General features: G+C 46.9%; 1 protein-coding gene across 2 annotated transcripts in view; it reads right to left on the bottom strand.

Annotated features, from left to right (window-relative positions):
* Nucleotides 1-1484: 1484 nt before the first annotated feature.
* Nucleotides 1485-12930, bottom strand: part of ABTB3 (ankyrin repeat and BTB domain containing 3) — a 347983-nt gene continuing 336537 nt past the window's right edge. For both annotated transcript variants that reach the window (XM_024257480.3, XM_054527600.2), the window contains 3 exons: nucleotides 11890-11958; nucleotides 9308-9421; nucleotides 1485-3622 (listed from right to left, as the gene is read on the bottom strand). In XM_024257480.3, the coding sequence (XP_024113248.2) occupies nucleotides 3413-3622; nucleotides 9308-9421; nucleotides 11890-11958 (393 nt within the window). In that variant the 3' untranslated portion in view covers nucleotides 1485-3412. The remainder of the gene's footprint in view (nucleotides 3623-9307; nucleotides 9422-11889; nucleotides 11959-12930) is intronic.

The following is a 12930-nucleotide window of genomic DNA, read 5'->3' as shown; positions in this document are numbered from 1 at the left end:
CAGCCCGATGCTGGCAAAACACTGTGTGATGAAAGTCTTTGTGTGACAACATGCAGTCAGATAGCACTTTTTGCCCGGGGCTTTACAGGAAGAAACAATGTGAGATCCAAAAGCAGAATCGCAGAACGGGGAACACAGAACAAAAGCAGAATCACAGAATCTCAGTGCAGAGGAGGTCCCAGAGCTCCTCCTCCAACCCCGCCCCCATGCCTGACTGCATCGTCTTCCGGTTTCTGCCTGGGCATCTCCGTGATGGGAGCTCACATCCTGATCTTCATTTTGAGTGGATTCTCCTTCTTTTGAGGAGAATGAATGATATCCAGGTATGGTATATGTAAGACCAATGGCCATGGGGGTTGGCACAGAAGCTAAGTCGGGTCCTTGTGTTTCTTGGGGGCAGCTGCACGTACACACTCCTTCCAGTGTCCCATTGCAAATAGAAGGGGTGGAGGGAACTTGTGGCAGGCAGCCCCCCACCGCCCCCCGCGCTTTCCTCCACACCCTAAGATGCTAATGCGCCCTTGTATGGACTTTGCTGAGGCCTGAATGTCAAAGCCACCTGTCAGACAAGTAAAAGGCAAATGGGGTAGCATGCACTTTATCATTCTAAAAGCAATAAATCAAAAATACCTACTCACCGTGAGGCTACACCGAGGGTGACACACAGTCAAAAATAAAACGACCTTCTGCTTTCCTGGCCTGACTCACAGTTCTGGCCCCTGGCACTTGGTTGCTTCCTAAAGAAGGAACAGACCTGGATTGCTAAGTGGGCTTGAGCAGTCATTTCTGGGAGGTGGGGCGATGTGAGCTCTCTACCGGGCCTCACTGGCCCAGGTCTCCCAGGGCTGGCTGGGCCTCTCCCCTGACCTGCTTGTAGGTTTTTGTGGATTGGCCAGGGGGATTTATCTGCACACATGCCTGGGTTGGGCCCAGACTGGGTCAGGAGCCACAGCACAGCTGCTGGGAACTTGGTTTGACCTCAGCAATGATGACACCCAAGAAGAGAGCTGCGTGTCCCTCCATGACCCCCACCCCCATCCCATAATGCTGCCACCATCCCCTAGCATCAGCTCATGCTGGCCCTTGGTGGGGACACACCATGTGGAGATAACTTGTCCTTCTCATCCCCCCATCCTCAAAAAGTGTCATCAAGGCACATGAGTGACAGCCAGAACTCCACCCTCTGCAGGCGAGTTCTCTGCCTTAGGCAGTTCTATGGCAGTGGCTCAGATGGTGGCACCTGTAGTTTCTCTGCCTGATGGGAAAAATATCCAAGGGCATCACTCAGAAGTGTATGTAGCGTGGGGACTAGGGCTTGGCTGCCACACCGCCAGCAACAGGAACATTTGTCTTTTATCTGGCATCTTCATTTCCCTTGGCTTTTTCTGCAGGGCCACATTGTCCAATCTCTTCACTGAGTGAAGTTCTGAGGCTTGAACTGTTGGGATAAAGAGCCCACTCAAACCACACACATGATGCACGGCCTGGGAAAATCATTTCTTTTAATGACAGAGAAAGCACACCAAACAATAACAGAAGCCCCATTGGGAGTTGCCACTGTACAAATCAATGCCTGGAGGCCCTGAACTAGCATTAGACATTCACAGGGAAATCAGCTGAGGTTAAGGAAACATCCACGCAGCATCTCTGAGGATACAGAAGAGGGAGGAGGAAGGTGACAGCCGCAGTGCACACGCTGTGTATCTGTAGCTTGGACTCTTCTTCAGGCAGTTCTTGTTTTCCTTCCACATTGGATGGTAGGGGCTGGGGGAGGTTTGCAAATGACCATGTGGAAGAGAGGCCTTGTGTATCAGCCTCACAGAAGAGCCAATACTGTAGACAGATGTCACCCAGATGCTCCATGGGCCACGCCCATGAAGCGATGTGACATTGGTCCTCTGAACAATCATTCAGGGAGCTCGTACAACAGAAGAACAGTGGCTCCTTCACAATCTAGGTTCTGGCACAACTTCCTGAAGGCATGCTAGGAAACAGGTTTATCAACAAAACTTGGCCGTCCCCAAGGGTAAAAGTCATTCTCCTAGTTTTTACTGCATGTATCTAGGTTTCAAATTAAAGAACGAGAAGAAAGGCCGCAACTGAAAAGTTATCTGGAATATTGTGGCACTTTACCAATCTCTTTTGCTTATAATATATGGCAGAGCCAACGAAACCCTGTTGATATAAACTTTCATTATAGTAATCCTGTACTGTACACTCTCAGAATACAGAAAGAACCCATCCTATCATACATGTTTCATCTTTAAAAATAACCTAACATAGTCATACTCTCTGGCTAGTAACAAACTATTAACATCTTCTGAGAATACAGAGAAAACTCTGGGATTAATAGTAAATTCTCTGACGTGCTGCCCCCCCTCCCCCCATTCAGCATCATCTATGAACACATTTCTGCAAAAGCATCCCCAAATCATCCATAACTAGGAAAAGAAATGGATATGTTGGTTTCACCAAATGGAGTTTTAGCTAGAAATGATGGAACATTTTTACCTTGGCAAAAATGAAGCACAAACGTAACATTTCACAGGTTCGGGCCCATGCAAATGCATGTTATGTGGGGGTGTTTTATTCTCACCCCGAAACCACGATTAGCATGCAGGTTGCTTTCAACTATTGAATTAGAGATACTTATTGGCAGTGCACCTCTTTTGTGTAATCATGATCACTAAGGCAAGATTATTTCAACTTGTTTAGAATATCAGCAGTATCTTATCAGATGCACGTTTACACAGTGTGGACCTGTGACTTACTATTTAAAAAAAAAAAAAAAAGAAATAAAGAAAAATCTCAAACACAGATCCCTAAACACAATTTAGTTGAAAACGAACTGTTAAGCTTTTAGAAATATATTTTAAACTACAAGACTGCCCTGTTTTTGTTTTTTTTTAAACGAACATTTTAAAAAGTTCCCACCCCTAAAAATTTGCCAAATTATTTCCTCATTATGGGTCACAGCCTCACCAATTTGCTACCATGGTTGACGTTTGCTGAAGCACAGCTACCAAGGTCCTTAATGTGTAATACAATCTCTTCAGGGTTGGTACGGTGAAGTCCTCCAACTGTCAACCTGGAACCTGAGTGACCTTTAAAAGGCCTCAATCCATTCACTGGACAGTGGTCCCCAGCAGTGGGTGTTCAATGGTCCTAGGGGTGCTTTCGATTGGGGTTAACTTGGTTGTCCACTTGCCCATTAAGCTCTGGACCCAGCTGATCTGATCTGCAGACCAGTGGAAAGTCCTTTGTTTTTCAACAGGAACACGTGGGAGCAGTAGAGGCAGCTCCTTGGCCCAGCCAAAAACAGGTGCCAGGTGGAATTTGTCTGTGTTTGTGTAAAGCCAATGCGGCAGGAGAACTGGAAGGTTCCCGGGAAGCATTCCCTGCACTGGGTGTTTCATACCACAGAACCTTTGGAAGACGACAAGTGGATGGACTGAATTCTGATGGCCAACGTCCTCTGTAAGTCCTGGAGCACATCCTGGCCGGTCCCTTCACCATTTTTGTCATACAGGAGCTGCTTGAATGCTTCGTTTTCAATGAGGACCATCATGTTTTTGAGAAAGTAGCCTTCGCAATATGCTGAGAGCTCTGTGACTCCAAGAAACTGTGGAGAGTGGAGAGGAAATGGGAGATGGTTACGCTTCCGAAAAGCACCTTTCAGATTATGCCTTCAGAGCTAATGATGGCACACACCTGCTAAGGAAGACTGGCTGCAGAATGTCTCTGATTCCCCAGCACACACCCATAGGGTGTGACTTTGCAGCTCATCCTATCAAAGGGTTAGAGTCCATTCCTCCACTCCTTGGCCTTGTGCCAATCAAATCACTTCTCTGGGCCTCAGTTTTCGAGTTACAGAAGCAAGGGGGTGGACTACAGGGGTATCATGCTCTGCTGTGCCATTTAGGACAGGGATGCATGTGGTAATTCTGTGGTCTCCAAGAGGCTTATAAAGCTTGATGAAGTTTATCAGTGAGTGGGCTAGTTATCCCACAAATGTCCATATAGATGCACAAATCCTGGAGCTGGTAGGGATCTTAGCAATCCTTTCATTCTTTTTTTTTTTTGAGACAGGGTTTCACTCTGTTGCCCAGGCTGGAGCACAGTGGCATGATCTTGGCTCACTGCAACCTCCACCTCCCGGGTTCAAGTGATTCTTCTGCCTCAGCCTCCAAGGCGGGCGTCCAAAAGTACTGGGATTACAGGCGTGAGCCACCGCACCTGGCTTAGAAATCTTTTCATTCTTTCAACATAAATCCTGCTCTTAGAATCACAGAGTACAAGGCTTCCTGGTACAGGTGGGGAAACTGAGGCTCAGAGTTGCCTATCTGATTCTGAGGACACAGTGAGCACCCCCAACCAGCACACCTGGCACTTGCTTTGTATATTAGTGTCATTCAGCACAAGTTAGTGGAAAATAAAAGCATAATATATACCTACATTGATAGTATTTGATAGTATTTATTGAATGGTGACTGTATATCAGCCTCTGGCCTATCTCCACACAAGTAATTACTAACAGAACTGGGATTGGAGCTCTCATTCCCTAGACCAGTGGTTGGCAAACTATAGGCCTGAAGGCCAAATGTGGCCCACCACCTGTTTTTATAAATAAAGTTTTATTAGAACACAGCCATACCATTCATTTACATATTCTCTGGCTTCTTTTGCAAAATTGAGTAGGTACAAAGCCAACTGTGTGGTCTGGAAAGTTGAAAATATTTATCTGGCCCTTTACAGAACATTTCTGCTGACCCTTGTCCTAGATTATTTTTTTGAGGGCAGAGACCATGTCTAATTTTTTTTTTTTTTTTTTTTTTTGACAGAGCCTCACTCTGTGGCTCAGACTGGAGTACGGTGGCGTGATCTCTGCTTACTGCAGCCTTGACCTCCTGGGCTCAGGTGATTCTCCTGCCTCAGCCTTCTGAGTAGCTGGGACTAGAGGTGTGTGCCACCATGTCCGGCTATTTTTTTTTTTTTTTTTTGTATTTTTTTTTTATAGAGATGGGGTTTCACTGTGTTGCTCAGGCTGGTCTCAAACCCCTGGCCTCAAGTGATCCTCCCACCTCAGCCTCCCAAAATGCTGGGATTACAGGCGTGAGCCACTGTGCCCAGTTCCTCTAATTTCTTATTATATTCTGATGAACACAGCTCCTAGGAAATACTGGCTACTGAATAACACTAGTGAATAAATCCTTTGGTTTCCAGACCTGTGTTCTTTCTATCATGATGCACTGTTGAACTTAACCACAACAGCTGAGATTCAATCTGATGAACCAGCTTGTTCTTTTTCTCAAGAGACACCCTGAAAGGGCCACAAGAAGCTCCAAGGCCTCCTTTCATGACTGAATAGTTTGGGAAAGGTTTACTAGGAAAAAAGAGCTGGCTAAGCCATGCATTTGTGGAATGGGTTTCTCCTCTGTATAAAATCTCACAGCTGTCTCAAACGGTTAGATGTAATACAGAGGTAACGTTGCGGAGGTCCTGGTTGACATTTGGAACGTGGCTCTTAGCATCTAAACGCCTGTATTTCCTGGAGTTACAAACTCAAGTGTTGTTTTCTTTCTTTACCACTCTTTTTACTAAACTAGCCTCTATTTGCAGCACAATCTGCCAGTAATCAAATCCACATGGTATGTGACCATTAGCGGGCTGCAGCATCCACAGCACAGGGGAAGCAGTGCACAGAAAGGACAGGGGCGGCTGGCATTGCCCTGCCTTCCACGTGACTATCATAAAGGGCAGATATTTATCTTGGAAACACTCCAGGTAGTGGCCTGGAAGGCGGAGGCAGAGCTGTTGTCTGTAAAAGCCAAAGCCCTGTCTGCAAAGGGGTGTTTGTAGGTCTCTCTCTCTCTCTATATATATATATATGTTTGAAAGAGGCAGTTTCTCTGCCATAGGTGGTCTAAGCCTGTATTCCCAGCCAGGGCTCCCAGTGCATCAGGCGACATTATTAAATCACGAGATATGCTACAGAAGCTGCCTGACAACGAACTTGAAAAGATTAAAATGGGATTGTGAAACACTGGTAGGCCACAGAACAGCCACTGTGGATGTCAAGTTCATGGGGCAATTTGAGTGACCATGGTCAAGGAAGAGGGCAGAGGAGCACAAGGCTAATCAGGCTCTCTGCCTTGGTACAGAGAGAGAGAGCCCTCTCTTCTGCAAAGTAATCAGTTTAAGATTAAAAAAAAAAATGCTTCTGTCCTGAGAAACCAGATTTTGGTATAATCCTCATTTAACTAGAACACCAAGTGCGTGTGTGTGTGTGTGTGTGTGTGTGTGTGCGTACAATGGAGACTGACTGTACTTTTTGATTTACTGATAGCCAATCAGAAAATCTTGAGTATCAAGGATTATTGAAAATATTTCCAACATTTATTAAGCCAGACAGTAAACACAGGGTTAAGAACCTGTGCTTTGGAGTGAGACAAATCTGAGTTCAAAAATCTCAGTACTACACTTCTGGGAATATACCCCAAATAACTGAAAGCAGGAATTTGAGGCCAGGAGCGGTGGTTCACGTCTGTAATCCCAGCAACTTTGGGAGGCTGAGGCTGGTGGATCACCTGAGGTCAGGAGTTCAAGACCAGCCTGGCCAACATGTCAAGCATCTGTCTCTACTAAAAATACAAAAATTAGCCAGGCATGGTGGCGCGTGCCTGTGGTCCCAGCTACTTGGGAGGCTGAGGCAGGAGAATCGCTTGAACCTGGGAAGCAAAGGTTACAGTGAGCTGAGATCATGTCACTGCACTCCAGCCTGGGTAACAGAGCAAGACTCTGTGTCAAACAAACAAACAAACAAACAAACAAAACCCCCCCCAAAAAAACAGGGATTTGAACAGATATTTGTACACCCATGTTCATAGCAACACAATATTATTCACAATAACCGAAAAGTAGAAGCAACCAAAGTGTCTATTGATAGATGAATGAATAAACAAAATATGGCATGTATATACAATGAAATATTTTTCAACCTTAAAGAAGAAATTCTGACACGTGCTACTATACAAATGAAACTTGAGGACATTATGCTAAGTGAAATAAATCAGTCACAAAAAGACAAATACTGCATGATTCCACTTATGTGACACCCCTTGAGTAGTCAAATTCATAGAGACAGGAAGTAGAATGGTAAATACACGGGCCTGGGGGAGGGGAGGAATGAGGATTTGGTGTTTAAAGGGTACAGTTTCAGTCTGGAAAGATGAAAAAATTCTATAGATGAATGGTAGTGATAGTTGCACAACAATCAAATGTACTTAATGCCACTGAACTGTATACTTAAAAATGGTTAAAGTGGCAAATTCTATGTTATGTACATTTTACCATAATACAAAAATCTCATTACTAGCTGTGTGACCTTAAGCAAATTACTTCACCTCTCTGTGCTTCAGTCTCCTTATGACATGGGACTAGTGTAGCATTTACCTAAAAGGGTTGTAGTGAAGATTTAAAAACAAGATGCAACAGGGCTCTAAGCAAGGGCTCACTGAATGCTGTCTTAAGACAAGCAAGTAGCATCTCACATGCAATCTGATTTTTCTTTTCTTTTCTTTTTTTTTTTTTTTTTTGAGACAGAGTCTTGCTCTGTCACCCAAGCTGGAGTGCAGTGGCGCGATCTCCACTCACTGCAAGCTCTGCCCTCCAGGTTCATGCCATTCTCCTGCCTCAGCTTCCTGAGTAGCTGGGACTACAGCCGCCTGCCACCACACCCGGCTAATTTTTTTGTATTTTTAGTAGAGACGGGGTTTCACCGTGTTAGCCAGGATGGTCTCGATCTCCTGACCTCGTGATCCACCTGCCTCGGCCTCCGAAAGTGCTGGGATTACAGGCGTAAGCCACTGCGACCGGCCAATGCAATCTGATTTTTCACAACAAGCAATAGGAGCGTCATTCACATGCACTGTCACTGTCCAGAGCTGTGTGTGATATGGGAGTCATGTGTACTGGACTCCAGTTATACCAAACGGAAAATTTTACTTTAAACTCCTAAAATAAAATAACTCTTCATCTTGGCAGTGTGCGATGGCTCATGCCTGTAATCCCAACTACTTGGGAGGCTGAGGCAGGAGAATTGCTTGAACCCAGGAGGAGGTTGCAGTGAGCCTAGATTGCACCATTGCACTTCAGCCTGGGCAACAAGAGTGAAACTCCATCTCAAAAATAAATAAATAAAACAACCTAACTCCTCATCTTAACTGGCTTTATTGTTTCTTGCTGGAACTGTTAATCCCCCCTGTGCTCAGCACGTGGAACAAAATGCAGTGGTACCTGGACAAAGTATTTTACTTCTCTTGGGCCCAGTCTCCCCACTGATGAAGTGAATTGGATGAAATCAGTGGTTACTGAAAACGGGAGTGAAGACTGGTTTGAGGGCTGATGTCACTCTAGCAGCTTGTTAAAAATATAGATTTCTGGGCTCCCTGAGGGGATACTGCTGAGGTCATCGGGGGTGGGGGACTACACTGGCATTCAGAAAGCTCCCCCAGGTGATTCTAATTAGTAGACAGGTGTTGGGTCCGCCTGATTAAGCAGACTCCAAAGACTTCAGCAGTGCTTACAGCCTGTTCTCAATCTTGGCCACATCTGAGAATCACCTGGGAAGCTTTGAAAGATACCTTTTTCCAGGTTCCACTCCCAAAGGCTGATTTGATGAGTCTGTGATGGGTCCCAGGCATAGGAAGTTTAAGTGAGTCCTCAGGTGATTCTAAAGTGCAACTGGCATTGAGAACAATTCTGGAAGGGCGGTTCTCACCCCTGAGCACACATCAGAATCAGCTGGAGGGCATGCAAAGCCACAGGTGGCTGGGTCCCCCCTCAAGTTTCTGATTCAGTAGGTCTGGGGTATGGCCTGAAAATGTACCTTTCCGACAAGTTCCCTGATGCTGCTGGATTGGACAGCCACTGTTCTAGAACCTTAGAAGGTGTCCCTTAGACCAGCAGCAGAGACATCACCTGGGAGCTTGTTAGAAAAGCCGAACAGGGCCCATCCCAGCCTGTGGAATCAGTCTGTGACATGAGTCATATGCCCATGAGAGTCTAAGAAGCACTGTTTGAGAGCTCTACCTTTGAAACTTCTGGGCTCCTACTTTCCTTGTTCTGGAGGGGAGGTGGAAGGCATCTTTTCTAGGGCAGGAAGCAGACCTTGGCAGAGGCCAGCAGCTTAGCCCTGAGAGAACTGGCCCAGCACCTGCTCTCTGCCCTGCCTCTGTGTTTGCCAAGGAAAAGCCTCCCCGGCTTCAGCGCTCCTGTGTGTGCACTGCACGAGAATGAGATTGATTACCTTGGCATGGTTGTAAATATCCACACAGTTGTCGGTATTGATGCTTTTCGCACAGATAATCTCACAGTGTCGCTGCAAAGCCTCCAGCTGGAAAAACTTAGCAGCAGACAGAAGCTAAAAACCACAAAAGGAGTCTGTTAGAGGCTGGGAGGTGGATGGAAAGGAGGTAACAGTAAGGAACTACAGCGGCGAGACAGTCCTCACCCTCATCTTCCACAGCAGTGTCACAGGTGGGGGACGGGAAATGATGCACAAAGGTAACACTAGAGGAAGAGGACAAAGATAGGATTCCACTGTAGGGGAAGATGGGGGAGGGGAGGACCAAGCGAACTCAATTCATACCCATCACAGCAGGCGGTCAACCCAAAATGCCCAAAATTGTTATGTCCAGAAATAAGGGTGAAAATCAGGGTATTATCAGCAAGATGGATATCGAGGTGGCTCACTCCCTCTGTTATCCAGGTCTCCACTCAGATGTCACCTCCTCAGAGGAGCCTCCCTCCATCCCATCTGTCCTCCTTTCCTCCTTGCCCTGTCTCACTCCTCAGAGTCACAGCACACCAGATGTGACGTCGTATCTGCCTCCCTCACTAGAGTCCAGGAGGGCAGGGATCTGTGTCGGTTTTCATCACTGCCGTAACCTGGCCCTGAGCATGGTGCTGGCCTGGGAGATGCTCGACAGATGTGTGTTGAGAGAATGACAGGCTTTGGGGAGGGGAAGGAAGAGCTAAGAGCAAGAGTTCAAAGGACCTGTTTTGGGAATGGGGACTAGAGGGAGGGCAGGGTGGGCCCGGGCAGCTGCTTTGTATTCAAAACTCTTCTGTGTGATTGAAATGATTTAAATGTACATTCCTTATTTTTAGTTAAAATTTTTTTTTTATTTTTGTTAAGGCTAGACAAATGAAGCAGTGGGAGTGGAGAAGGAACACAGAAATCCACAACTGGTTGTGATCAGTTAGTTGTAAACAGCCGGGTGCAGTGGCTCACGCCTGTAATCCCAACACTTTGGGAGGCTGAGGTCAGGAGTTCGAGACCATCTGGCCAACATAGTGAAACCCTGTCTTTAATAAAAATACAAAAAATTAGCTGGGTGTGGTGGCAGGTGCCTGTAATCCTAGCTACTTGGGAGGCTCAGGCAGGAGAATGGCGTGAACCCAGGAGGCAGAGGTGCAGAAATTGTACCGCTGCACTCCAGCCTGGGGGCAGAGTGAGACTCTGTTTCACACACACAAAAAAATTAGTTGTAAACACCATCGCACTTTTGTTTACAAATGAGCCCACATCCTCAAGACTAAAACCGTCAGAGGAGTAGTCCAGGGAGACCAGAGAGTCACTGTGTGTCCATGTGTGTCTGCGTTTGTGTGTGTTTGGGGTGGGGAGAGAGTGACCATGGAAGGTTTCACAGAATAAGAAGAAAGGATAAGTGGGCCTGCAGTGAATACATAGTCCTAATGGCGATCACTGTGTGCCAGGCACTGTTCTAAGCACCTTAACACTTTTCTAAGATCCTCTAAAAAACCCAGTGAGGTAGATAGTTATCCCCATTTTATGGGCGAAGAGGAAGCTGAGGATATGAGGTTAAGTAACTTGTCCACAGTCACACAGCTCAGAAGTGGTGGAGCCTGGATTTAGACTAGTCTGGCCCAGCATCTGTGTTATAACCACTGTGTGAGGTCTGCTCTTGAACAGTTGATTGTGTCCTGACATCTCTCGTCAGCCAGGCACCTGGACATCAGCCAGGTACCCCCTAGACGTCAGACAACTGACCGTGATCCTGGCTCTTTTGCTGAGGATTAATTGGGGGTGATTTTTGGCTTCTGGTTCAAAGCTCCCAGTTTCAATTAGGAAAATGAACAAGATTTCCACTTTTGGCAAGGAACAGGGGAAAATCTTGGCTTTGGACAAAAGCAGGCAGAAACAAGGCTCCTAGACAGGCGGGGCTAGAACCAGTTGAATTACAAGAGGCGGACAGGGGGCGGGGGAGAGTGAAGGAAGCGGGCGGGGGAGAGTGAAGGAAGCAGGCGGGAGAGAGTGAAGGAAGCAGGCGTGGGCTGCATGACTGTGGGATGCTCAGTTTGAGGAAAGCCAGGAGGAGATTGTCATCTGCCCTCAGCTTCTGCATCTTGGAAGAACGGACAGTGTTGTGATTTGAGGGATGATTTTAGGGGATATAATTCTTTTATAAGTGACAAGGGAGAAGACGTCATCTAGGATATTTCCTGATGATATCACTATTAATGCCTCAGCTGTAGCCTCAGACTTTTCAGTCAAATTCCTTCCCTTCCCTGCCCCCTTACCATCAATGCCAGTTAACATTGGGTTTCACTCAGTAGCTACTGAAAGCAGTCAGGCAAGCAAGTGCACTAGCACCCCAGCCTGCCAGGGAAGGTCTCTGATGAGAAGCCCTTCCTGTTTGGGAGGACTGAGGAGTCAGGAAGGAACAAGAGCCCCAAGTCTTCATCCAAATGAAAACCCAACATGGGTCCTTCCAGACACTTCCGTGCAGGCTGGTGACCCAAGTTTACAGAGGTGCCACTCACCCAAGGGACCTGTGACAGCCAACACCACGATGGATCCCTTACCTCCATGATCTCATTGTTTTTAATGAGCAGTGACTCTGGGCCACCATAGTAGAGATACTGCATAACCAGCTGGAAGAAAACACAGAGAACAGTGTCAACGGCAAAGACACATCATCTTAAAGCCATTCGGTGGATGTCCAAACTCAGGCTTAGTTCCTGAGACCTCTAGGACATCCATTCCAAATGGTTGCCCATTTCCACGTCACCAGTGACCAAGAGCTCACTACCTTAAGGGGAGAAGACTGTCCATTTTGAACAGTTTCATCAGTCAGATAGTTTGATACCTGTTGCAACTTGTCTCCATATGTTTTCCCACCCCCAGTTCCATGCCCACCCCCAAGACCAAACTAAACAGCCCTAAGCTGCTGCTCCTCATGACGGCTTTTCCATCTGCGCATGATAATCACGGGGTCCTCTCCCACTTCCCACCCCAGTTATGCTGCGCGGAACTGCTGCACAAGTGGCGTGGCTTTCAGAACCTGCACCAGAGGGTCGTTCCCCTGCGAACATGGCCCAGTTTGACTCAAAGCCTCCTGTTGAAGTCCCAGAGGGTGACTCTGGGATGCCATAGGGCCACCTGCTCCTTATTACAATGTGCCGAGCTCCATGGCAAAGCCATGAGGGGTCCAGGGTTTCTGTGTATCACTAACGATGTCAATGGCCTTAGTCGGGGTGTTCTTTATTCATGTGACTCACGATGTCCAAACAGCAGGCGAAGTTTCCAGAGCTTGGCAAACTGGTGTCCCTTGAATGGAATGGGGCCCATGGATGTATCTGACTTTGCTATATTATCTCCTAGGACAACTGGGTGTTAATTTTTTAGGTGGTTTGTCCCAGTCTCCTCCACTTCGTATTGTCTGTGTGTGTTTGTGTGTGTGTGGAGATGGAGTCTCGCTCTGTCACCCAGGCTGGAGTGCAGTGGTGCCATCTTGGCTCACTGCAACCTCCACCTCCCGGGTTCAAGCCATTCTCCTGCCTCAGCCTCCCGAGTAGCTGGGACTACAGGCGCACGCTGCCATGCCTGGCTAGTTTTTTGTATTT

The sequence above is a fragment of the Pongo abelii genome, chromosome 10, assembly GCF_028885655.2.
Source record: "Pongo abelii isolate AG06213 chromosome 10, NHGRI_mPonAbe1-v2.0_pri, whole genome shotgun sequence".
Taxonomy (NCBI): domain Eukaryota; kingdom Metazoa; phylum Chordata; class Mammalia; order Primates; family Hominidae; genus Pongo; species Pongo abelii.
This window is presented reverse-complemented; position numbering and strand designations above follow the sequence as displayed.